General features: G+C 42.2%; 4 protein-coding genes and 1 long non-coding RNA gene across 10 annotated transcripts; 1 reads left to right on the forward strand and 4 right to left on the reverse strand.

Annotated features, from left to right (window-relative positions):
- Positions 1 to 412: 412 nt before the first annotated feature.
- On the reverse strand, positions 413 to 4,041 carry LOC103968782 (polyphenol oxidase I, chloroplastic). Of its 2 annotated transcripts, none has more exons than XM_018819547.2 (3): positions 3,826 to 4,041; positions 3,576 to 3,712; positions 413 to 2,177 (listed from the first exon to the last, which is right to left on the reverse strand). In XM_018819547.2, exons 2-3 carry the CDS (start codon positions 3,695 to 3,697, stop codon positions 566 to 568), a joined length of 1,734 nt encoding a protein of 577 aa, XP_018675092.2. In that variant the 5' UTR covers positions 3,698 to 3,712; positions 3,826 to 4,041; the 3' UTR covers positions 413 to 565. The 2 variants fall into 2 exon arrangements, with proteins under 2 accessions (XP_018675092.2, XP_018675091.2); XM_018819546.2 differs by having other exon boundaries at positions 3,576 to 3,709; positions 3,826 to 4,040.
- Positions 4,042 to 8,043: 4,002 nt separating this feature from the next.
- LOC103968783 (probable pinoresinol-lariciresinol reductase 3) lies at positions 8,044 to 12,441 on the forward strand. Of its 4 annotated transcripts, XM_065129479.1 has the most exons (6): positions 8,044 to 8,367; positions 8,953 to 9,087; positions 10,187 to 10,424; positions 10,526 to 10,729; positions 10,822 to 10,940; positions 11,531 to 12,441. In XM_065129479.1, exons 1-6 carry the CDS (start codon positions 8,158 to 8,160, stop codon positions 11,558 to 11,560), a joined length of 936 nt encoding a protein of 311 aa, XP_064985551.1. In that variant the 5' UTR covers positions 8,044 to 8,157; the 3' UTR covers positions 11,561 to 12,441. The 4 variants fall into 4 exon arrangements, with proteins under 4 accessions (XP_064985551.1, XP_009380370.2, XP_009380368.2 ...); XM_009382095.3 differs by lacking the exon at positions 10,822 to 10,940; XM_009382093.3 differs by lacking the exon at positions 11,531 to 12,441 and having other exon boundaries at positions 10,822 to 11,146.
- Positions 12,442 to 12,490: 49 nt separating this feature from the next.
- LOC108951580 (uncharacterized) lies at positions 12,491 to 14,038 on the reverse strand. 2 transcript variants are annotated; one of them, XR_010491910.1, is made up of 3 exons: positions 13,406 to 13,805; positions 12,771 to 13,129; positions 12,491 to 12,630 (listed from the first exon to the last, which is right to left on the reverse strand). It is a non-coding gene; the product is annotated as an uncharacterized LOC108951580 (long non-coding RNA). The 2 variants fall into 2 exon arrangements; XR_001976075.2 differs by lacking the exon at positions 12,491 to 12,630 and having other exon boundaries at positions 12,691 to 13,129; positions 13,406 to 14,038.
- A 2,111-nt stretch (positions 14,039 to 16,149) lies between these two features.
- Positions 16,150 to 20,794, reverse strand: LOC103968784 (protein RER1A). Its single transcript, XM_009382096.3, has 4 exons — positions 20,485 to 20,794; positions 19,995 to 20,375; positions 16,805 to 16,985; positions 16,150 to 16,440 (listed from the first exon to the last, which is right to left on the reverse strand). Exons 2-4 carry the CDS (start codon positions 20,333 to 20,335, stop codon positions 16,390 to 16,392), a joined length of 573 nt encoding a protein of 190 aa, XP_009380371.1. The 5' UTR covers positions 20,336 to 20,375; positions 20,485 to 20,794; the 3' UTR covers positions 16,150 to 16,389.
- Positions 20,795 to 21,210: 416 nt separating this feature from the next.
- On the reverse strand, positions 21,211 to 24,598 carry LOC135625130 (proteasome subunit alpha type-1-like). The gene is made up of 2 exons (XM_065129481.1): positions 24,161 to 24,598; positions 21,211 to 21,885 (listed from the first exon to the last, which is right to left on the reverse strand). The coding sequence occupies exons 1-2, from the start codon at positions 24,509 to 24,511 to the stop codon at positions 21,439 to 21,441; spliced, it is 798 nt and encodes a 265-aa protein (XP_064985553.1). The 5' UTR covers positions 24,512 to 24,598; the 3' UTR covers positions 21,211 to 21,438.
- Positions 24,599 to 25,753: the final 1,155 nt, after the last annotated feature.

Raw genomic sequence — 25,753 nt, forward strand, 5'->3', positions numbered from 1 at the left:
TAGATGCATCACATAGTATCTAATTTCAGATCAGAGAAAGCCATGAAGTGGATGGAAGCATCGTTGGATTGGTACTCTGTTCTCCTCAAATGGTTTCTTTCGCCCAAACGAAAAAGGTATATTACTAGACACCATAATTCTTGTGAGGGAATGGGTCGGCCTACAACCGGGTCTGGTCCTGGGCCAGAACCGGTTCAGCCCAGACCACTTGTCATTCATTTCTTTTCTAGTACTATATCCTGCGAGACTTGAGGTACAAGTTGGATTGTCTCTCGGATCTCAAGAAACCAAAATTAATTGAGGAGGAAGACGCTCTCTGAAAATGCACAACACTCGACTTTGCCTTTAGCAAGCTGCAAATGCAACACCTTGTGCTACATCTGCTGATGTAGTCGCATTCATGGAGAGCTGATGGACAAATCACATTGATTTAATATAAATAAAGAACATGATTCTTCTTCTAAATTTATGGAACTTACTCTTATCAAAAGATACCACGAGCCTCGATCCAATATAAATATTATACCACTTCTGATGGGGAGGGGAGGAGCGGCGTGCCGGTTCACTACTTCATGTAGTCGATCCGGACGCCGTCTACGGTGGTGTTGACCCCCGTGCCGCCTCTTGGCACCAGTGTCACCCAGATGCAATCATCTTCGTCTGCCTCGAGGTCTTCCAAAAGTTCCGATATACCGAGCTTAAGGTGGCTTTTCATCTTCGAACCCACGCCGCCATCCTCATGGCTTTTCGTCCTCGAGACGTGGTGGAGATTGACGAAGGTCCCTGCGAACTCCCTCGACTTTGGGCTCAGCACGGTTTCGTCGACGACGTTGATGAACACATCGAATTTGACGAATCTGCTTCTCTTAGTATCGATTCCGTAGACCAATAAGATCTCCTCTTCTTCCTCTTTTTCTTGCCCTGTCCTGTTGATCCTTGGCCTGTCAACCCTCACGGTGATGCTCTTGTCCAGTGTCCAGCTACCATCTTCGGAGAGTTGTGAACGATCCGTTTCGCCGGGCATTCTCAGTACGCCTTCGCCATTACGCTTCTTCAATATGTCGCGCGCGATCTTAGGGTGAACGGAAGGCTTGGGACGTGCAGCGAGCCATGGCATGTCGATGTCTTCGTACCGGTACCTGAGTTTGTCTATGTTCAACACGTCGCGCACCTTGATCCTGCGCAGGCGCACATTCTCGTCGTAGAAGGTGAATTCAGACTCGAGCCACTCCTGGTCGACGAACTCCGGCTTGTCGCCGTGCAGCTTCTTCCACACCGTCCACATGCGGTCGATGTTGGAGTGGTGCGCGAAGAACACTTCGTCTCGCGCGGCGGAATAGAACGCCCCCATGTTCTCTCTTTCGGGGTTGTACCTGTTCCCCACCCAGCTGTGCAACGTGTTGTGAGGTGCTGCTTCGATCGTCCCGGGCCCATCACACCACCCCTCGACGCCGGACCGCAGCTTGCAACCCATGAACAGCTCGGTCTTCTTCGCTCCCGAGATCATCTGGTGGTACATGAACGCGAGGTTGTCGGCGATCTGCACGTCGCTGTCTAGGTCATGATCCACGTAGTCGAAGTCATCGACGGCGGCCTCCCGTAGGTGAATGGCGTCGCGCTCCGTCTCATTCAGAGCTCCCTTCCGGTAGATGTCGGGGAACCACATGCCCTCGGGGGTGTCCCAGCTCCAGTAGGGGAGCGCGAAGGTGTCGTCTCCCATGAACTTCCCGAGGATGCGCTCGTGGAAATAGATGAAGGCTCGGTGCCAGGGGAAGAAGAGCCATGACCTGTGGATCTTGAAGAGGGCAGAGGAGTTCATCTGGTCGTAGGCGCCGGTGCAGTAGAGGCAGTGCATGTTGGCCTGGCGCCAAAAGTTGTGGGGATGGTCAGGCGGGATCTGCTTCATGATGGCCACCGCCCTCTCATACTTGGCCACGAACTCCTCGTCGACGAGATGAGCAGGCCGTCGGATACGCACCGGCGACGACGGATCCGGGAACTCGAAGTCGAGCAAGGTTTGGTCGGCGTCTTTCCAGGCCGGGCAACAGTAGACCGGACGATCGGCGTCCGAGAATGAAGCATGGCAAACCGATAGGTTTGCTTTGAGGGGAATGCCCTTGTCCTCCCTGCTCTTGCTTCCATCTCTCTGTTGTCCGCCTTGAGGATTCACTGGTATTCTGCAAGTTCAAACTCCATTTCAGCATTTTGGATCCGAGATCGTTGCAAATCAAAGAGAATATATAGCATTTCACCCCACATATATAGGATTCACATTATTCGATTACATTACACCTTGTTTCTTCAGCTAAATACGAACTCAGAACACAAGGAACTGAACCGCCAACGTATGATGGGGAAATTTTTTTCTTTATTTTTCCCTTAAGAAAGCCATACTTGTCACGCCATGGATCCCACATCCGTCACTGCTCCGGACACGTTCACCGACTTTGGAACGTGGCCCACGACACCCAATATTCAATTCCTCTCACGTGGCCCACCATCGTCGATCATTGCAGGACAGCGAGCCCATCAATGATTGACACAGCAATCGCTGACCCTTACCATGTGGTGATCCGAATCGGATGAATGATTTAAGATGACTCGCACACAGACGTCAGTCATGTACCCTTTTGATGTGAGCGTCCGACGCCGTTTGATCAACCGAGATGGCGACAAACTGGTAGCCACCAAGCCGGTTCGCTATCCAAGCGATGACTCAGAAAGCCGTCAACGCGACTAACTAGTAGCCACCAAGCCGGCTCGCTATGATGACTCAGATGGCCACCAAGGCGACTAGGCGAGTCTTTGACTCGGCTTAAGCGAAAGTGTCATGTCCTGTGGCAAGTCTTTTTTTTTTTTTTTGTTGATTTCTATACCAACAAATCAAGATAGATAAAAATATACCTGCTCTAAAATATTTTGTTTTTTTGTTGTTGATTTCTATGCCAAGTTGACAAGTCATTTTAGCTCAAAGTAAAAGAGACTAAAATGCAGCAATCTACTCATGAAGAAAAATTCCAAGTAACAGAACCCTCAGTTTGAATCATTCATTCTGCACAAAAAACTCAACACCGACTCTATACCATCGCATCGTCGCATTTGCCCGTTCACTGCGACATACGTGAGCCGGCTATAATGTGACGGAACGCATGGCTAAGACTCGTACCATTTCCACTCATAATACGTGGCCCATCCACCCACCATAAACCAACCCCGGGGCTCACTGACGTGTGATTTCGATGTTAGTTTCCCCGACGGGCGGGCCCCATCAGCTTTGATTGATTGGCCAGTCCCCTCGAATAGGACGTGTCGATCCATCAGAGCCTCGTGTTTCACGTGTGTGCGATATCAAAGTCTCTAAAATCCAGTGATAACCTTTCTGTCACGGACAACGCATCAGATGATGCTATGATCTTATTGTACATCTGCAGATTTCTTGACATGGAATCGGAGGCTTAATTCGAGTGGCGTCCATGAAACATGTAACATCAACAACAACAAGATATGCATCGAACAAGAAACTTGCAAGATTCAAACATGTGTCTCGGAAAAGAAACACAAAGTGATTAGCATACCTGGCAGATGAACTCTTCAAGATATTAGAAGAAGCCGCCGGAGCTTCTCTCGGGAGATCCATGGAGATGCCCACGAGAACAAGCACGAGGAGGAGAAGAGACAACCATCGTTTGCCCTCCATCTATTTACACTCCTGCTACCCACAGAAGAGGGAAGAAAGACGCCGTCACTATCGGGAGAAGGAAACCCAAAGCAGAACGAATCAACCACAAGCAACTTCGGTTCTCGGCGTTGCTGATGATTACTTACTGGATTCCTCCCCTTTTCCCAGAGATCAATGAAGGTGATCCTCGAGAGCAAGCAGAGGTTGGATGGTGTCTTGCCAAAGCTTCCGATGATGAAGAGAAAGCTGGGCTAGAGAGATGTATTCTAGTGCTGCTAGCTGCTTGCCTACATGAAGAGGAGGAAACCAGGATGGTCAGTCTGTTTTAAAGGCCGATGCATCGTGTACCATAAGGAAAAGAAGGAAGATGAAGACGAAGAAGAGGAGAGAAACACGGTTGGTATGCTGTTCATACAATTCAAACCACGTGCTCACACTTCAACACACACGCTGGCCCGGCTTTGTTGAGCTGCCGAAATGCTATTGTAACCTCTATTAGCTCCGACAAAATAATTTTCCGACACGTTCGGAAAAGTCACCCTCCATCCTACCTGCAATATTATCGGATAGCAAAAGAAATCGGTGTGTGGGGCCAAGCGTTATTCAGTAATATATGCCCACGCGGCTACGCGGCGGTCTCCTGCATGATTGACCCGAAAGCTTGCACGAGTATTACGTGTGATGTTGCTGCGGATGAATGATTTCCCGGACTGGCTGCTAAGACCAAGAGTCGACGATCAAGATGGAAATGCAGATCGGACAACGGACGGTCACAAACACATCGTCTAGAGGAAGACAAATTATTTCCCGGTCGGTCGGCACGCAAACGTGAAACACGTTTGGACGCGCAGTGCAGGCCATGATCCCAACTCCCAACAACGATTCCAGCAGGATCGCCGAAAGAGAAGGAGATAGATCTCGATCTCACTCGATTCATCTTTTCTTTTCTGGAAGAACATGAAATAATTGCCACAAGTAATGCCACATAATGATGCCGTGTGTAAGTCATTTCCAGGCTGCGTGTCAATGCAAATTACACATGTTAGGATTGGATCGGTTCTGGTGATCCTATCGAAGGATATTATTGGCTCATCATCCTCCAACTAAAATTCTGGTGGGTTTCTCTCGAAAAGAAAGATCATGTTCCTCAAATATATTCTTTAATTATGTTTATATCCGCAATTTTATGCCATGAATCGAGAATATTGGCTTTCCATTCCATGATAGTAGGAACAATTACAAGTAGATAGGTTTATGTGACACGGATTGGAGCCTTGCTGTCTGGATACTGCAAGCATTATTACAAAGAAAAAGTTCAAATACATGCCCGATTTTGCCACGCTTTTATGGGGATCAACATCCCATCCGATTTTGCCACGCTTCTAAGCCCGCGTATGGACATCAAACATTAACTAGCAACAGCGTGTACAGGCAAGTATAGTATGTATGCCATGTGCAACCGGTAATGTTCCCGCATCCATGAGTATTAAGTAAGAGCCTTACCAAATCTATTTAGATCGAGTTACATTCTTTAATCTTCAACGTTGTGAATCTGAACAAGTGCTGATTATTATTGTTAGGCATACAAGTGCTTGCAGCAGCTTTTGCCTAACCAAAGAATGGATTCTGGCAATCTTTTTTTGAGTTCGTCGCGGATGATGAAGCGGTAAGCCACTCGAGTTGTCTTGAGCCAGAATTATTATTTTACGAAAAATTTTAATATTAAATTTTATTATTATACTCTTGAGTCTTTAAGAGGCTCTTTCTTTACACGAGAGAGTAGAGGATTTATTATAACTGAAATTTATGTCTATTAATTAATAATAATAATTAAAATCTAATCATATAATTTAATATTGAAGAAAATAAATATATTGATCATCCAAACAATAAGGACCGTGCAAGTAGCACAATCGCCCATCACGGAGATATCGATGGTAGAAAGACAATAGTTCATCGTAAGATCAATTACATCCATTCATTTATTGTTATTAACGAACTCTCAAATCGTGGTCGAGATGTTAACATGGTTTGATTCGACCCCCGATGAATAGGATTGTTAGTGCGATTAGATGTTAGATGAGAGCTTCTGTTAGGTCAAGATGAGTTTGAGCCTCATCTCCTATGAGCAATCTCCTCTCTTAACGAGTGACCTAATTCTTTATTGTCGGGTTTCTGTATACAAGCTAAGGTCGGGAGGAAGATTTCTCAACTCAACTCCTTCAAATGTTAAGTCAGTATCGAGTGAAGTTTTTTTTTTGAAAAGAAAAGAATCCCCCCAACCTGATGCTAGTCAAGAGGCTTTTATACATACTGATAGAAGATAAGATTTCCTCTGAGGAAATCTTTCTATTCTGTTGAGGAAAATCCTTCGTTCTATCGAGGGAAATCATTTTTCATAATCTGTATAAATAGGAGAGAGAACATAAGCTAAAGCTATTTCAATAAAACTTTTTTAATAATTATTTTTATATTTTATTCTTTTCAGAGTACGAGTCGATCCTCTATGCAAGTGTCGTTTGATTTACATGGAACGACGTCACGCAGTGTCGTTTCAAGCTTTCCGAAGTGTAGACGTTGTCTCATGCAACTTCGAATGACACGGGAAAGGATGACTGTCCTCCCGAGTTCGGGATGACACATCCGACGTGATGTTTCATCTTAGTCTCGAGACTCCATATTATTTATTAACTGTGATCACAAATATGATACTTATTGACTTCGTACCACAATAAATGCGAAGAGTCGCTCCCAATTTTGGGAGCAGGCGTCAGCTCCATTATTCGGGACAAGTTATTTTTTCTGTGGTGGGGATTCCATCAAAGCACGTTCTACATCAATCTCTCTCAAAACAAATAATTGAGTGCTATGTTCATGAATTGGGTTTAATGGTTACTAATAATATTTGTACAATCGGATGGATCGGTGTGCAGTAGCTGTCAGTTTAGGTACATCATATTGCACTTGATGCTATACAGGTTAGGTTTTATAAAGATATCATATTGCGCATGATCACTCTTTCCACGCCAATCGCCAAGTAAGTCAAAACATGAACTTGCCTGTTGGATATAATATGAGTATTATATAGAATATTTTGAACATTCCATGACGAGGAAGCTGGATTATAAAGTCTTAATAATCGTTCCTCGATAGTCATGGAGGGTCGGTGAAAAGTTGCTCCTCAAATTTTTCGTCAAAAGTGATTTAACTTAGAAACATCATATCTTACTGTCATAAACTATTAAAAATTTTATATTGATATGAGATAAATAACTCATTTGTCATAACGCCATTAGTTATATTAATAAAAATATAAAAACCTAATATTACATGTTGGGTCAGCATGAAAGTAATCATTAAAAAGATACTTTTAATATCTCTTCTATTTCTAATATTGAGTAACTTAGTAATGTAAAGGAGTTAGATGGGGTTGAATATCATTTGATCGAAGCTGACCTCCATGGAGGAGGTGAGACCGATAAAGGTCAAGGTTCTCACGAAGAGGGGGAGACCCAGTTGCTTTGCCACATGATCCACTTAGCTCGAAGCATAATATGAACGAGCACTATTGGGATGCTTAGTGCTACCATCGCCTAGTTGCAAACGTTAGTGACGAGCAATAGAAAAATAGTACATAGAAATCGGGTGGTGACTGATAAGATGATAAAGAGAGCATGGGGTCGAATCCACCAACATTGCTATAAGTAACGAAGAATGAGAGTTAAGAGCTTATGTATTGACTTGATGTCATGAATCTCTCTCCACATAGCACGAGTTAGGCCACCTAAAAGAGTACAAAGGTGGTGAAATTCAATGATGAGCCACAAGAGTAACTTCGCACAGGGGGACAATTGGTGGAAAGTCGAGAGGAGAAGAAAGATAAGATGCTATAATCGTCAATCAAGGTCTCAATGTCAAACTAATTATAGTCGACAAGTGCACGGAGAAAGATAGTGTGGGCACCGTAAACATCGAAGGTGGTTTAGGCAAGGACCAGGAATAGGACACCATAGCATGTGCTTGGCTACATGGTTACGAGGAGGGACCCAAGGAGGATGACTATAGTGTCGACGACGACGACGATCATACCGTGAACATCCTAGTAACGATCACTCTCGCTACACTAATAGTTAGATGAGACGATAATCTTGCGCTGAGCATCCTGACGATGAGCGCTGTCGCTGTACCAAAAGAAAAGCGAGATGAGCCCTAAGCATCGCAATGACATAGCGAGAGGTAAGTCAAGTGACAAAGACAATTATGCATCGTAGATATATAATATGTTGATGTTACAGATGTTTATGGTGAAACTTGAATTTAATATATAAAATATATATATTATTGTTTCTTCACCAAATGCCCCTTTGACAAGTATGTAGATCCCATCGACGGCGTTCGGAGGGAGCACTTTGACATGAAAATGCCCCATTGACAAGTAGATCCCATCTCTCCCACGAGATCCCTCGAGTCTGCTCGCCATGGCGATGGTGGGGGAGGAGAAGGCCGGGGGGAGCAGGAGCAAGGTGTTGGTGATTGGGGCGACAGGAAGATTCGGTCAAGAGCTAGTGAAGGCGAGCCTCGCCGCGGGCCACCCGACCTACGCCCTCGTGAGGGAGCCGACCTTCTCCCGCGCCGACGCCTCCCTCCTCCTCCAATCCTTCTCCGCCAGCGGCGTCACCCTCCTCAAGGTTGTCCTTGCTCTGTTTGTACGCTTCGATTGGATGTCAACCTGGTTTCTATTTTCCTTTTTGGGCATCTTGTCTTCTTCGAAAAGATGCCCAAAAGAACACTAGGATATCGAATATGATGTTCTTTTGGGCATGAGGTAATTATATGTGATTTATCTGATGTTCTTCGTTGGCAATCAGTGGGATTCGTCGGACAGGCTCTGGGCGTGGTTCGTAGAGAATATTGAATCTACAGCCATGACAACTGCTAAGATATCGAATACTTGGCTTTTGCACCGACTCATTGGCCTCGAAACATTTATTTCTATCAAAAGAACAAAAAGCAAACTTTGATGATATTGAATGCTTTATAAACTTATGGTTTGTTAACGATTTATAGTCATTTGAGATGCCTCATAGGTGAAAGGTGCAGAATGATAATTGATACGGTCGGTATATTTTCTGGAGAAAAGAAAGCAAACGAAGAAAACTCTGATTCTTGTTCACAAGCTCTGATTAAATGATTCCATCATCTACTAACCACTGATTCGTTTGCATTTTTTGAGGTCCTCTTGTAGCCAGTGTTAATTCATCTGATTCCATTAGGGTTCCTTACAAGATTTTCCAAGTCTTCTCGAAGCTCTCAAGCAAGTAGATGTGGTCATCTGTGCAGTACCATCGAGTCAAGTGCTCGAACAAAAGCTTCTAATTCGAGCTATAAAACAAGCAGGGTGCATCGAGGTAAACAAAAATAGTTTCAGAGATTCCTTTTGTTTGAGTTTGAGCTTGTTACTTTTCATTGATACGATGATGTGAACTAAAAAATGTGGTCACACCTTACGTGATTCTACGTGCAAGATTGACTACTATGGATTTCGTATGTCTTCAACATGTCTATCCGATGCCCGACTTTAAATGGAGGAGAAACAACAAAGTTTGAACCGAAATCTATGTTTCAAAAAATAACATTTTTTTTGCATTTACGATTTTAGAATTGTCTACTAGCCTGCAAAAACCTTCTAAACATTCTTAGTTTCACCATGTCTTACGAGCAATGAGACAGTTACATGTTTGTAAAGCACCACCTTTTTGCGCAAGCCTCCCGTCGATGTTAAATCTAGGGATGCTCATTGCAAGAAACCTTATATGTACAAGCAGAGGTTATTTCCATGGACAATTGCATGTTTGTGAATCAGGTCATTCCTATCTTCCTGTATGTTTAAAAACCATCTGGAGTTCAAGTAGGATGCAAACTGGGGGGAGAATTAGCTGTGCTTGTTGGTGGAGATCCATCTTAACAGAATTCTTGTCCTTTGTCTAGATGATTTTGGTAGAATTCTTCTTTCTTATATCAACAGGCGTTTTATCTTGCAAATAGGGCATAGCTTGTCTAGGTAATTTTGAAATGTTACCTTTCATTGGTTTCAACCAACATCATTTAATCAGCATTGTAGCTATGTATATTCCCATTGGCATAAAGCTTTCATGTCTTGCTTGATCTTGATCACTGTGTGTGTTGTGTGTATTCATTTGAAGGGAGGAAAGAAGCAAAGTCTTTATTCTTTGCATTCTAGTAAGCATCAAGGATGGTGTTCTGTAGTTTAACCGTGGTTCTGTTTACCACTACATTTTATCAAGTGATTTTCTACCAACTTTGCAGCTCTTGTTCATCCTGTTATACCCTCCCTGTTTAAAGTTGTAGTGAATAACTAGTACTTCTGCTGTCGGAAATTACTAACTGGAAATGATTGAGTTACCTTCCACAATTGAAAGGGAAACCTCCAATATCATTCTGCAAATTATGGTGTTTTATCGTTAACCTGACTCCAAATTTCTGCAGAGGTTCATCCCATCTGAATTCGGTGCCGACCCTGACAAGGTTCAAACCCTCGAGATGGATCATGACTTTTATAAGAAGAAAGCTGAAATTCGACGTTGTATCGAGAAAGAAGGCATTCCTCACACCTATATTTCCTGTAATTTTTTCCAAAGATATTTGCTCCCATCACTTATACAACCAGGTCTAAAGACTCCTCCAACAGACAAAGTAAAGATTTTCGGTAGCGGTAATGTTAAAGGTCAGTTGTCACAACTTAGATCTTGGAATGTACAAGCATTCTGTTATCCACAATTTACTCTTTGCATACAACTTTTAACTTTGGTCCATTTCTCTTTGCAGCTGTTTTTGTCAAAGAGAGTGATGTTGCTACATTCACAATTTGTGCAATAGACGACACAAGGACATTAAATAAGGTGTTATACTTGAGACCTTCAGGCAATGCCTACTCTCAGAATGAGCTGACCGAGATTTGGGAGGTTAAAATGGGTAAGAAGCTTGAAAAGATTCACGTAACAGAGGAGCAGCTTCTTAAAAGTATTCATGGTGAGTTAAAAAATACACATTTCCAATTGCCTTTCATTTCAGATTTGCTTTATTCATTAACTTTCCTGCTTCAATACATTCATAAATTTCAGAGACCCCATTTCCGAGCAACATAGACTTGTTCTTTATATATTCTGCGTTCGTAAAAGGTGATCATACATACTTCAGCATCGACTCCTCCGGCCTAGATGGAAGCGAACTATATCCACATGTGAGATGCACCACTGTCAGCGAATGCCTGGATATGCTCTTGGAGAGAACCTCTATTTAACGACGAAATTCTAGCAATCTAAGTTTAAGTGATCTGTTTGATTTTCTTGCCCCATGTTTGCATTTTGATTGTTTTACGTTACTTGTGTTTGCCAGTTTAAAATGTCGACATACTTGTTGCTAAATATAATGCTTTGCATTTATCAATTCTTTGCATCAGATAACAGTCAATCTTTATATCTTTCATGTATGGAATTTTTATATACAACACATATATTCTTTGCATCTTACAGCCTTTGACGTTCCCAAATTTCAGATCTAATGGGCTAAGATGCATTGTTTGTGATGTCATTCATTTTATTATTATTACTTCACCTAGAGTTAGTCGAGTTACGGTTGTTTCCGCAAACTACAGTTGCATTAGATCTTTATTCGACGGTGCCATTTTCTCACATGTTTACTTTATTGATCGTGGAAAGGGGAATTCTATCACCCAAGTGATGCAGTCTTATTACTATTATTTTCCTGCAACTATATTTTTGCTCCTTGAGAGTACAGATCTTTGACTGCTTCGATCTGAATTTTTTGCAGGCTCGTAGCAAGAAACCACGAAGAACCTGAAAGGTCAGATTTACTAGAAACAGCTTGATATCTGTCAGTACTACTCGAAATAAATTTGGGAACGCACTTGAATGCTTCCGCAAATGTACTTTAAATCACGGGGACAGAGATGGTCTGAATCAAAGCAACGATCTTGATAGAACAATTAAATCATCGTAAAGATCATCTCGTCAGTCGCCCACGGCCAATGACTCTTCCAATTTGTCTTGATCAGCTCTGTTTCACGAGATTCTACCGTCGTTAGGAAGACCAACTCCTGTTGTTCGTGATGAGGAAGGCATCTAATTTTTCTTCTTACAAGATTTTGCTGCCTCGAGAGACTTATCATGCTTTCGTTATGTTTATGTCTTGGGGGAAAGAACAGAGAAATGCACAGCTACTAATCGATATGTTTGCCGATGAAGCCAGATTTCAATGAGCGAGGACATAATGTCCGAAGAGCAGGAGCGACGCACACAGGTAGAGAACTCTTCATGCTGCGGACAAAAGGGAAGATCACGTGAACACACAGCGCATCTGCTCAGTTTCTAAAGGCAAACAATAAAGAAGAGATGAGCTTTTTCCGGTTCGACATGAAATGTGGTACGACTTCATCGTCGATCAATAAAACTCGAGAGTCGATCACAACAACAACAAGGAAATCTCTTGTCACTTCGGCAGGGTCGTCTTTTTCACTTCATTGAGGGAACACCTCAGTCTATCTCGGGGGAACGAGCCAAGAAGCATCGACGATCCAACAAGTCCCTTTCTTCTTCCCCCCGATCCAAGAATCAATCGAAACATACGAAGAAAAAGCATGCAATGGACCCTATTTTCCAGAGCGCAGTCGAGTGTTTGTTCGAATAATGACAGTAATGATAGTAATAAGAAGTTTTATCTCATTGCCTGCGATTTTACTGCTCTAAGATCCCAAGACTTGGCCACCCTGTTCCAAGGTCTGCGTGCATCGATCCCCAATGCTGTTGTCGCGAATCGATCCGTGCAAGCGACGAGGGTCGCAAACTGCGACTGTGGCTGTCAGCTCGAAGGTACCCTGTAAAGCTGCAGCACGTTTTGAAGAGGACATGTGGCTGCACAGAGAGTTGGAGCTCTATTTATGGGAAAGAAAGCAGAGTGGTGAATCATGGATGGGCCTTGCGACAGATGAAAGTTGAATCAAACAAACGCTGGCAACAATCATGTAATGTGGATCTTTACAAGAAATTCTTACCACGAATGCTGGGGAAGGGAAGATCCTCTCTAGCAAATGGTTTAGGAGTGATCTACCCACTCTTTCTTGTGATCAGAACTCACAAGATCTGCCACACTATTATGATACCCCCCAATCGCTCGTATATATATAAATACCTATCACCTGAAAAATCAAAGGTCAATCGACGCCGCCGTCATGGAAGTGTTATCGTTAGCTGAGCACGTCATGTCCTGCCGCAGGAGCTGGTGCCGGAGCTGCAGCCGGCGATGGCGCCGTTGCTCGTGTTATCGTCTTCCTGGTGCCGTTCTTTAGTTGGGCAGCGGTCTCTACGGAACCCATCATTCTCCTATTGACCTTCATCTCCAGCAAAGTCTCTCCTGTCATGCGCAAGCAGGTAAAAAAATTTGAAGCACAAACAGAAGAATCTGCGTGTAGAGAAGTTTCCAACTCAAGAACTACTCCCGGCCAGCCTCTTACATGGAAATGGAAGCAAGTTTAGATCCATCTTTTTTGCTTTCTTTTTGTCTCTTTCGAGAAAAGAAAAGAGAGACAAGAAAATTGAATCCCTGTTACGGCAGGCATATCGCGCGGAAAGCAGGATCTCGGGTCAGCAATCGATTACAGCAGACCATATAAAGGCAAAGACTACTCACCGGGAGCAACAAGATTTGGCTTTGCTGACGCCGACCAGGAGACGAGAGTCGGGGTAATGATGGTGAGCAGAGCCCAGAAGACAAAGATCAGAACATATCCTCGGGTAGGCATCCCTCGGTGGTTCAGTTCTTGGAGAAGAAGAGAAGGAAGAGGAATGAGAGGAAAAAGCGGCAGGGTAGGAACAAGCAGGAAAGAGAGGGCCAACTAGAGGTACAAACTTCGCTGGCAACGAAGCAGAGGAGCATGAGAACTGCTCTCGTTTTCTTCCAATACTATCATGCCAATTCATACACACTTTTTCTGCAACTATTTTAATGGTGGTTTACTAACGAGTAGGTGAGACGTTGCTCACCAAGGCTGTGACCCTGACTCAGGTCCCCACCCTCTTGCCTGGCCTTCCGCTCCCTCTCCCCCCCCCCCTCTCTCTCTCTCTCTCTCTCGCTTCTGATTCATGCGGTGGCCTTTCAATATAAAAAAGAAGAAATATAAAGAAAAGAATCGAGCGCATCTTCTGGGTTTTTGGGTATCACCTCACCTCATGTGTAGAAAGCTTCGACATCATTGATCTAAACTAATGCCACAATCAATATTCGTTGACCGTAAGATCTCCTACAAATGCTTTGATTCCCCGGGCATCGCTCGATCCGGTTGGAGAACGTGTCTCGAGTCCCTAAAGAATTTTACGGTATCCATCTTGGCAATTATCATATACGCCGAGATTTACTCGTCTTGAAGCGTTTTCTTTGTCTCTATTCCAACATCTGAGAACGTGTCTCTTTGTCTGATTAAGTCTACTCTCCTTCTTGTACTTGCTGATTGCTGCAGGGTCACTCGGACAGCTGCTGCTAGAGATACATTGCATGCCAGGGAAGAAAGCCTCACTCGAATAAAACTCGCAACTGTGTGCTTGACTGAGTGGATCCAAATTGATGGTAACTCTGCAAGTGCCGACTGTCTTCGCTGCCTTCTTCTTATGCCACAACCAAATTAAGGACGCTATTTCGATTTGTGTGTTGTAGAAATATCCTCTTTTTTGAATAGGGGAAGGGAAATTCCTGTTTCCACTGTGTGATGCAAGTACAATGTGCAGAAATCTTGAAGACTTGGGAACATGAAGTTGCCGGTGATCCCATCGCCAATTGAGCTTTTACTACCTACGGGGATAGGGGAGTCCAATTAGTACGCTGTGGAATCCAATCGACGATCTCTTTTTTCTTGGCCGGTTCGCACATCATCTTATTCGACCCCAAAGAATGTGTGCCAACACAAGAGTTAGGTGGACGATTACACAGGAAATAGTGGAGGTGGTGGGATCTGCCGCGATTCCGTAATTGGTAGGAGGAGGGTAATTGCCTTCTTCTTTTATCATTAAAACCATTTCTTATTGTCATCCATAGAGGGAAGGCTTTGGAGGTTTGGGTGGGGCGTAGCTATCAATTTATGGAGTCAGCAAGCAGTGACTCGTGCAAGTTGTATTCGGCCTGTCGGCGACGGCCTTGTCGTCTTCTTTTCAGGCTTGTAGTCGACTGTGCCAGTCTACACCATCGCTGCATTGCATCGGTGGCACAGAGGGGGCGTGCTAAAAAGCTGCAAGGAGAAGATCTAGATCCGTTGAGGAGGCCATATGTCAGCTTGATCACCGATAAATATTATGCCTCGTTATTGATATAGGCATGCTAAATATTTCTTGCCATTTTGTCCTGCAGCAAGACTAATTTTCACCACCACGTTATCTATTGACAGCCCACATACCAATATAGTTGTCAACGACGACTTGCAACGAGGAGCATATTAGAGAGAGAGAGAGAGAGAGAGAGAGAGAGAGAGAGATTTGAATTCGAGCTTCCCTTAAGTGAGTCCACCACCAGTGTAGAGCATTCGTTCAGGCTGCAGAATACGCGTGTCATGTCCTACAGAGGAATCTTGTTGGCTATTGGCCAAGTTCTGAAAGGAAAGAGGACACACAAGAAGAAGCACATTAATTGCAAGACACGAGGTGAGGTACCCTGTGACGACTGGCTTCATCTTTGGAGTCGAGTTGGAGGAGCGGCATATGCGCGGATGCCAAAGCTCCAACCGCATGGTCAATTGATTCCACGGATCACATGGCTCGTCGTTAAAAAGGCTTGTGGCCATCGGCAGTCCACGGGGGCTGGATCGGGTTCCATTTCATTGCTGATCCAATAAGGGGTAAACGGTGACTACCCAAAAATAATCTCAAGATTGCGAAGCACGAGTAACACGAATCTTGAGATAACATGAGCGACAAACAAAGAATAATTCTCATATGCTTAATGGACTTCTCATCCTAAACTTTCAGCTAATATTTTCCTGGTCGTCTATGCTCTGCGATGCACTTTTGTTCCAGGTGGAAGGGTGCTGTTTCACACGCACCGGCTAAAACTATTTCACACGAAATCGACTCTTTATTCTTAGACCGAACGCAGAAGCACGCAACGCAACATGCCTACCCTTGTAGATTGCGTGCACGCAGAAGCGCACAACGTAAGAAGGCATCATCATGCCTAATCGACTTTTGAGTCTCGACAAACTGACCTGCCGTGTAATGCTCGCCCGCTGGAACTGATGATGCAGACTTCGACGACTTCCGAGTATCGAGTAGGCCGACCCTCGATAAAGATCGACTAAAGCTGCCTGTCTCAACTGCTTGGGCAATCTTAATTAAATGTAGAAAAAAGAATAAGATAATAATATTAAGAAGAGGGGGCACAAAAAAGCAACAAAAGAAATCAACCAATTTTAACTATTAGTTGGCTCTCCAATAGCAATAGGGGGCAATTAATGAACAGTGAAGGCGATGTTGCAAACATAGCTATTGCGTCATCCTCTAGTAAACAAGTGTCAACCTAGGAAATAACCATATTCCCAACAAAGACTGTCAAATCTTGGAGGATAAGTAGATCAACAGTATATCAATTTCACTGACGAAGATATGTGGAAGCCCTTAGCCCCCTGGCACAGATCAATCCTTGGACAAATTGCTGCTTCCGGGTCCCTTTTTCGCTCCATATTTCTGATTCGAAACAAATTAGACCAGGTTAATTGTCAAACAACAATCGCAAACTAAATAAGTCTCTCATATTTAAGCTAAAGCACACTGCATAGTTTGGATGCAGTCAGATAATCCCTCAAATAAAACACCCACGGCCTGTTTTTCATGCTCTACCTGCGAGGCCCAAGTGCTTATTCATCTCAAACGACACAGCTGAGTTAATTCACTTTTCCCTAATATTGGCACTAGATGCTTAAATCTCGGTCTTCGTGAGAGATTGACACTCCAGTTTATTCAAATCTCATACAGAAAAGCCTCGTGCAGACCATTTTTCAGAATAGTGAAGCATTCATATGAATCAGCATAAAATTTCAATGGAACGCACCTGCTTTCCCATGTTGAATGGCACATACTTGTACTTGATCATGTGTACAATTTGGCGCTTCATTGTCAGGAAGAAAAGAACAACCCAGTAGCACAGTAGTATAGGCCAAAAAACAGGAACATCAAATACGGAGAAGAAAGTCATCACAAAAGCAACACAGAACGCTTTTGTTATGGAGTACCTGAGAAAAAAAAAAGAAATAGAACTAATTAAGTTCACAATCTCCAACATATTCAAGTGAAATTTCATAATAAACAAAAAAGAATTGGATACAAACAGATATAAACAGTTCATTAACACTTACAGTAGGAAAATACAAGATAATAAATTCTTTCTAAAGGGGGCAACAAGCAATCACTTTTTGGTCTTTATCATGGTTGCATGAATCCACAACTGCGTGTTGCTTGAGTAAACTGGATAAGAACTCCCACAACAAACCAGGCAGAAGTTTCCAGTAACCGCATGATATTTAGGGTTGAACAAGCTCATGCTCCACTAACCAATGCACCGTTTTTTATATGGGGTAATCTTGGGGCAAAGGCTTGAAGGATGCCACTTTCGTCACAGTCTTAACCACCACTCTCCAACATGGGATCGTTAGCTTCTTCATCATCATCCTCTCACTGCGGTCATCTGGCTCACTAGCAACCCTCGATTCCCATCGACTATGTTGCTGCTTAGAGTCTAGAGAACCCTTCTCAACTGGCTATCACCTCACCTCCTCCTCAAGGTGGCCTGATTGCACTCTGTGATTGTGTTGCCTAATTATCCCATCTAACAAATTACCAGACACCCTAACAACAGAAGTCTTCATATCAAGAAAGTCCAACAGGTATTCCTAGTCATACTTGCAGATTCTTTGGGCCGATAGAAAGAATGTGAAGCATATGACTGTTAACAGACAAATTTTTAAACCCACGTAACATTCAGGAATCCTTGGCAGATAACAGTGAAACTATTCTAAAGATAATGACAATCTGAGAGCACTGGCTACATAACCAGTATCTGGCTACTCACTGATAAATAATTGTAATGAAAGAATTGCCAATAAAAACATTGATAACCAACCCCTTCTCCAGAACACTGCCACAAACCATCAAAATGTACTTTCCTTTTTTCCTTCTTTACACATTCCAATGAAAGATGAGTAGGTGAAATGTTTGCACCCATTCACACAAGAACTCCAATTTAAGTGTGTGACATCTAGATTTTAAAATGATACATAGAATCCTTTTGTGGCAAACAATTCTGTCAAGTTCCATCGACCAGACAGCTTACCATGAAATATGAGAATCTTATAGACATTCCAATGTTGCTATTAAGAAACCCGAGAGTAATTTTATCATACCATGATTTCAATTCACTCACCCTAGGACTGCATATATATTTCCGATGGCATTCAGCCATCGCTGCTTTTTCAAACATATAGCAATCATCTTCTTAGGTGATTTTATAGGATTCTTATGATAGAAAATTAGATAAATGAAATACCAATAGTCTATCCTAGTTTATGTTCATTTTATGAAGACCAATTTTTGACTTCCAATCAAGTGTTTGTTGGTCTGCGTGTCAATGGAAATTGACTCACCCGATTTTTCATCGGAATCATGTCAATTGATTGTCAGTCCTTCTTTTGGTAAGATTTTGAAATTTGAAGACTCATATTACTCTGTAGATGAAGAAACTGGGTCTCCTAATCATATGTCCGTAGAATCATATCCTCCCAAGTTCTGCCCACATTGAGCTTTAGAGTTTAAACTGGTTCTTGACTCAAGCAAGAAAACGTCTCCAAAACTGCAACTCAAAATGAACAAAAAATAAATTGGATATAAACACTTCTCATGCAACTAACAAAATCTTAGGAATTGTGCCATCCAAGCATTTGAAATCACAAGCCCCAGAATATCACTTTTGTTTTCTTCTTTCTCTCTCATTGTAGATCCCATCCACAACCCTCGTCTACTATTATCTCCTTATTTTTTAGGAAAGGGGGGACACGAAAATGCAATTGATAAAATTAAAGCAAGATGATTGTAAAGAAGGGCATCAAGAGTACTTGATATCCTCATATTTTCTTTAATTATAAGTAAAGTTCTACAAGAAAAGAAGTTGTGAGATTAACTATGTTTTACAAATCAAGATAGTATTTATTGAAGATAAAACAAGTGAAACCATTTACGATAGACTTGACATGTTCACTTAATTTTTAAATGTGTTAATCCAAAGTTCAATATTAAATTAGCTTAATCTTACTTTACTTTATCCTATAGCATATCTTACCAATCTAACTGATCCCATCATAATTATCTAAACATTGGTCAAGAAGTACAAGATAATTTCAATATATGTGCATTGTCTTCTCAAAATCTAAAATGGTCATAATTATCCAAACATTTATCCTATAGCATATCTTACCAATATAACTGTTCCCATCATAATTATACAAACAGTGGTCAAGAAGTGCAAGCCAATTTGCATATCTAAATTTGTTCTCTCAAAATCTGTGCATTGTCCTCATAAATGAATTTTTTTACCTACTAAAGAAACATCGAGGTCAAGAAATGATGACTTTGCTAGAGAAATCAAAGCCTAAACGACTATTACTATGTAGACATGACAAGAAATGATAGCATTTTCATCAAACCCGAGGGAGGATAAATGAGAATCAATAACAAAAAATCACCTAAGGTAGACCATTTATCTTGCAGAGTGATGATGAAATAACCAAGATGTCAGAGGCCCTAGTGACACAAACGATTTTAACAGGCGAAAACGAAAGATCAATAAATTTCAAAAGAACAAGAAAAGACTTCATAGGTTGCCCTGCATATCCAATTGCAGGTTTAAAGCTAAATTAAGATGCAGCAGTTTGTCTTCTTTTTTTCTTTTATGGGTTTCCTAGGCGTGTAATTGGGACTTGATTAGCCTCAACTTGGAATGCAGCTCTATAAAATATTTCACAAGCTCGTCAAGCTACTGTCCTCTCCACAAAATCTAGGAACAGGCTATAAACATAAGTGCACCGATTTGACAAATCCATTTTCCATAAGAAAGCCCAAAGGAGGGTAATCAAATCGAGGGAAGTCAAGGGAAAGCGAAAAAGATCCCGGTTAAGCGAGAAAATAAGGCAAAAAAAAAAAAGGACACCGCCTCAATTTCAACGAGGAAGCAATAGCATGCCAAAATTTACCAGAACTTGAACTCAGGAAGACGGCGAACGAAGGGTCTGAACTCGTCGGAGCCCTTTGTAGGCAGGGCAGGACCATCAGAAACTTCGATCTCAGGATCCACCAACGGTGACAGGAACCCAATCAAGAGATTCAGGAGATAGATCCCAAGCCCGTAGGTGACGATATAAAAACCCTGCACAAAGTAAACACGCAGGGAATAGATCGCCGCGACTCCGACAGTACCGATCCATCTTCCGGTCGTGTGAGGAGTCGATTTATCCAAGTAGTACTGGAACGCCCTGGAGAAGTCGCTTCTCCATTTTGCCAGAGGAAACGAAGCAGCTGCACCATCGGCTTCCATGGAATTCCACCGCTCAAAATCCTCCTCGAAGAGATCGTTTCTGAGAAGAGAACAACAGCAAGGTCAAGCTAACATGAAAGATTAGGGTTTCGAACAAAGAAAAAGAGAAGGAACTGCAACATCAAAGAATAGAAGCAAAGAGATATTACCACAAGATCTGGTTTTTCTTCCAACCCTTGATGTGAAGGCGTTTCGAGATGAAGCAAGGGGTCGATTGGAGGCAAACAGGTCCGATTTGACCGGGGACTAGTCGACGTCGGAGAAGGAAGGCCTACGCGTCCTCAGGGATGGAAGCGCGGGGTGATCCGAGGAAGAACAAGACGGGGGAGGAGGAGATCGAGAATGGAATTTGGGCGCGGCGCTGGGATTTGGATCGAGGAATCGACCAGAGGAGAAGCGAGGCGCGGCTTGGAAAGGCCCCGAGAGACGTGGGGTAAGTCGTCTTTCTTGTCGGTGCGCAAGTCAAGGAAGCGAATGGTTGTTGGTAAAAGCCTAACTTAGCACTTACTGAGTTGGCCCAGCGAGCCGGAACGAGTCCGGCTCGAGCCTGTCGCTTACGGTTTCGCAATTATGGGCGGAGGCCCATAATCGAACCATGGCTGCAATTGAATCGACACGGATTACGTGGTCTTCATGTGGGCCACGAAGAACAAACCTTACCACGCCCATAATTTATGAAAAGGCCGCAAAATGTTGCATCTTTAATGGTTATTTTCGGACATAATTGATTAGTACATCACAAGCGATAGCATGTGAGCGTCATGGTATGTGCGAAGATCTAAAGGAAGATATGGATTGCAGCCTGGATCACAAATTTTCCACAAACATTCAGCAGCTCAGGTAGATTGAAGGATACACACAATGGGCGGATGGCGTGCCAAATGAACATCCTTAGCATAGTCTTAACTTCTTTAAGCATGATCCAATATTCTAATTGTCCAAAAGCTAGCTCTAATGCCAACCCAAAACCAAATTGCAAGGTATTCGTAAAGCACATGTTCCGTTTAACATTAAACATCATGATGCGTTCAAGCATGAGCCATGTAGAGATGAAATGTTGCAACTGCAAAAGTTACGACCGCTCTGTTTAAAATCTGTCCCGATCAAATATCCATTGGAGCAGCCTCTGAGCTCTTGTCGTCGTCGTCTTGTGCGGGAGCCTGATCTGCAGCAGCAGCAGCATCTTCTTTAATCTCCACTGAATCAATTACTTCCTGTATTATCTTCTGATCAATCACATGAAATGGCTCGTCGATTCCGACAATAGCAACAGTGCAGATGGAACTGGTCAACTTTTCTCCTTGCAGTGTCTCCCTGATGGCAAAAATTGCATCTTTGATCAGTTCATCACGGGAATAGTTGTTGAAAGCCTCAAATCTGCGCTCCATATAAGTTTTTGCAGCTTGGGAGCGGGATCCAATCGCAAATGCCTGGTACTCAAAATAGTTTCCACTGGGGCAGTTGTAGTAGAGGTGAGCTCCAGTTTCATCTAATCCAGCAACAAGCAGACCCACACCATAGGGCCTTTTCCAAGAACGCTGTGTACAGACCTGCAGTAGACATTACAAAAATGATGCCAAACTCTCGAATCAGTTTTCATAGAACTAATATGTATCTTATCGATTTTTAAGTCAAAGATTATGTAGCCATGTGAGCTAAAACAAGAAACGGGCATCATAAAAGAAAATGTCCAGCTACATTTTCTATTGTCTATTCAATAAACAATCCAATAAACAAGAACGATCAATTGTCAATTCTATAATAGGAGGTCAAGGCCACCAAATGCAGTGGAACATCACATATTTTGAGGATCATCAAGCCACATGATCTTTTCCTCTCTATTTTCTGCTTTTATCTGTCAAGGATTACCCTTGGCTCAAGTTGTAGCGGCTATCAAAATAAGAACAAATAGCCATATGTTCAGACCTGGACACAATGAAAAATATAGGTTTATAAATTGTTCAGAAATGTGAAACCCAGTTTTACAAGGTAAGATATCAAAATAATATACAGCAAGATCGAGGTATCTAAAGGAGGCAGAAGAATCTTGTCTATAATGTACATACAATAATAATAATAAGTCAATTTAGAATCCAGTAACGAGGACATACATACTCACCACATGTTTAGCTTACTCTTGCCTAGCTTTATAATTTTCAGGATGCTTGCATTAATTTCTCTATTGCATGGATATTCAGAACCATCTAGTAGTGCCAGGACAAAATGAGCAATGGAGTAACAAGTGCTTTGGTTTTATACATTATATTGGATAAGGCTGTTAAAACAACAGTCATTCTTCTGCAGATAATTTGTTTCCTAGCTTTTCCTTTTTGCATCTATCCAGCTTCCAAGCATGAAGTAAACTTATCCACTTTCTATCCTTCCCAATGGTTAGACAAATATTAAATGCCCCCTTATATTGTCCTCCGGTTCTACTTTCCATGGACCACTTCTGGTTATTTGCAACCACAAAAATAACCCAAGGCTGGATATATACTAAACACTACACTCTTTTGATGGTACAAAAAACACTGCTATTCCAACCTGGCATAAATCCAAAGATCGATAAATGCAACCAAAACATAAGCATAAAGTTAAACAGGAAATGCAACTGTTCAGATCAATATGATGTGATTATGCTTCTAATCTTAACCATAATACAAAATATGAGCAAGGAAACTCATCAACTTGCTGACTTTTTTTAGAACTTTTAAGTTCTAGTTTTTGTGAAACTTGGCAAGAGGTAATTTAAGAGCTATCTGAATCTAAGAGGGTGAGGATGATCAAAGTTTCGCATAACTCAAAAACCATTGAGCGGTTGTAGATGGGTGCAAGTGCCATTCTTGCCCAGAATTCCAGCATAACATCACAGATATACATGAACAACAGCATCACACATAAAAGATGTAACTGAAATTGCAGGGCAATAATTTGATGCATATAAAGAAAAAAAAAAGATGAACAAAGTAAAGTGCCACTTGCAAGCAAAAGGAAAAAAGATTGACATGCTCATATAAATGCTGGAAAAAGCACCAACAATAAGAAAACGGTAAATTAGCAGGGTCATCCAACTTGTGAGATAGGGGGTCATCCAACCACAAGAAACTAATGATTCCGACATACAATTTGAATGTGCAGCAAACATGTCCCTGGTATAAAAAACATGCAATTCCAACTTAAAAAAGATGGCTACATGGAACCCAAAGGTAAGCACAAAGAATAACCAGGTGATGCACCTGTTAAGAACACGTGATGTGATTAATTCCTTCTAATGTTCACTTGAGATTTGTAATGTGACCAAGCAAACTTGTCAATTTGCTATCAAAGAGTTTGCATTAAGTGTTGACTGTATAAGGCATCAAGTTCTGTAGTTATTTGAATCTAAGAAGAGTGAGGATGATAAAAGTTCCACAGAAATATAGAACCAATGAGGGGCGGCCGTGGGGGTACTGAGTGCCATATTGGCCTGGATACCACCGATCCATGACCACAAACATGAGAAAGAGCATGCCACATAATCGACAACTAATTACAGGCAGAAGAGATTAGCATGATCGTCGTAAGAACGACAAGCACCCACCAAAAGAGTTGAAGAAAATAAGATCCTCCTGCTGCATTGTGTCCTAAACCCTAGTTATTCATTCCCCCAACCAACATAGTCATACATATAGTAGGGCAACCTAAGAGTTCTATTTACAGAAGAATCCGCTTTCTGAAAGACATTTCTTATATAAAGAAATTCCAAAGAAGATGGACGGAGTTGATACATCGTGAATTTAATTGAACTCTCAAAACGCAAAGGGAAGGGAAGAGGGAGTGAAGGACCTGGGCCTTGTCGGCTAGGCGGACGACGAGGCGGGATACGGGGAGGGGAGACTCGTAGACGAAGGCGTGGTTGATGCACTCGTTGCGGAGGTAGCGGGAAAGAACACGACCGTCCGCGGTGAGACCGGCGATGGCCACGCCGATGTGGTCGTCAATCTTGAAGACCTTGCGCTGATGGGAGGAGAGGTCGGAGGCGGCCTTGTTGACGGTGGCGAGGACGACGTGGGAGGTGGAGCGAAGGCCGACGGCGGCGGCCCCCTGCTTGACGGCCTCCATGGCGTACTCCACCTGGAACAGACGCCCCGCCGGGCTCCATGTCGTCACGTCCGTGTCGTACTGGTTCCTAAACATGTCTTCGGCGTCTGTCTTCTCTTCGTCTCGAGATCCAAAGTCCAAAGAGTCGAGGGTGGGATTTCCCCTCTCTTAATTCTGCTGGCCGCTGGAGGGTATTGCTTCTTCCCCAAGCCAAGACTTGGCCCAGCATGGTATATAGGGCTGGTTGGGTCACAACCCATATAGCCCAAACTTGTGGAGGTCACAACCCATATTTCATTGAGCTTACTATTTAGGCCTTTTTCTTAATTTTTATATTATTAGCAGTCTCTTATTATTTTTAATTTCTTAAAAAAATTATAAGATAATAATTTATTATTTACAATCCCACTAATTCTGATTTTATTTTTTGCTTCATTTCTCATAACCCATTGCGATCATTGTCTTTGTACTTTCTAATCGTCGACTCTCAACCTAAGTTCCTTATTGTCAATATCGATGCTTTCTAGTTGCGCTCACTATCACTAGTACTTTTTTAGTCCACTCCCCTTACTATTAATCAATACTCCTTAGCTCGTACTCGATATCGTCCGATCTTACTCGTTGTCCCTTCGACATTATCCTTTGAATAGGAGGAAGAAGAAAGAGGGAGAGGATGAAGAATGAAGATATTTATATCCATTTATAAAAGGATAAATATTCTATTTTATTCCATATTTTTATCGAAATACCCTTAATATTTTATTTATTAATCGATATATTCTTCACCCTTCATGTTATATTATTCATTGACTTAACTCGATGAATGATTATAATTATTAAGTAGATCTCGATCGTCGGATTTAGTTGGGTCTCAATCAAATACCATTTTATTCTTGGACAATCGATACTTAAAAAAAAAAATACTGATACACTCAGAAAAAATAAAAATCGAAGATTTTATCGAAAACCTAAGTTGATTGCATTTGCAATTTCTTAATTTGTTTGACCAAGAAAAATTCAATATATATCGGTCATTGATATTCATTCGATCACATATTAAGACACATCATCATGATTTGGTGAATGTTTGTTCAAATTAGGCCACTGCATCGATGCCTTGTGTTTGCATTAGCAAATGAAGTTGAGGTTCATATTGGGTTTGAGTTGTTAAGCTTCTCAATGGATTGGGCCAAATGAGTATCTCGAGGCAAAAGTTTCTTCAATATCACTTTGATAAAAAGCACAATTGAAAAAGGTATAAAAATAAGGGAGTAGAAATAATATCCTTTAGCCTCACTTGCGATGATTCCCTCTAAAACAAGAGTGTCCTCCTTACCA

The sequence above is a fragment of the Musa acuminata genome, chromosome BXJ2-10 (genome assembly GCF_036884655.1).
Source record: "Musa acuminata AAA Group cultivar baxijiao chromosome BXJ2-10, Cavendish_Baxijiao_AAA, whole genome shotgun sequence".
NCBI classification, from domain to species: domain Eukaryota; kingdom Viridiplantae; phylum Streptophyta; class Magnoliopsida; order Zingiberales; family Musaceae; genus Musa; species Musa acuminata.

Bases quoted from the DNA above. Each gene is read 5' to 3' on its own strand.
- LOC135625130 (XM_065129481.1), bottom strand. From the start codon at position 24,511: ATGTTTAGGAACCAGTACGACACGGACGTGACGACATGGAGCCCGGCG. The intron at 21,886-24,160 runs GTCCTTCACTCC...TGTCTACTGCAG, and splicing joins GCCTAGCCGACAAGGCCCAG to GTCTGTACACAGCGTTCTTG.
- LOC103968784 (XM_009382096.3), bottom strand. From the start codon at position 20,335: ATGGAAGCCGATGGTGCAGCTGCTTCGTTTCCTCTGGCAAAATGGAGA. The intron at 16,986-19,994 runs GTAAATTTTGGC...TTTTTTTCTCAG, and splicing joins CTTCCTGAGTTCAAGTTCTG to GTACTCCATAACAAAAGCGT. The intron at 16,441-16,804 runs GTGCGTTCCATT...GTTTCGAATCAG, and splicing joins CATTCAACATGGGAAAGCAG to AAATATGGAGCGAAAAAGGG.
- LOC103968783 (XM_009382093.3), top strand. From the start codon at position 8,158: ATGGCGATGGTGGGGGAGGAGAAGGCCGGGGGGAGCAGGAGCAAGGTG. The intron at 9,088-10,186 runs GTAAACAAAAAT...AAATTTCTGCAG, and splicing joins AACAAGCAGGGTGCATCGAG to AGGTTCATCCCATCTGAATT. The intron at 10,730-10,821 runs GTGAGTTAAAAA...CATAAATTTCAG, and splicing joins GCTTCTTAAAAGTATTCATG to AGACCCCATTTCCGAGCAAC.
- LOC103968782 (XM_018819547.2), bottom strand. From the start codon at position 3,697: ATGGAGGGCAAACGATGGTTGTCTCTTCTCCTCCTCGTGCTTGTTCTC. The intron at 2,178-3,575 runs GTATGCTAATCA...TTGAACTTGCAG, and splicing joins TTGAAGAGTTCATCTGCCAG to AATACCAGTGAATCCTCAAG.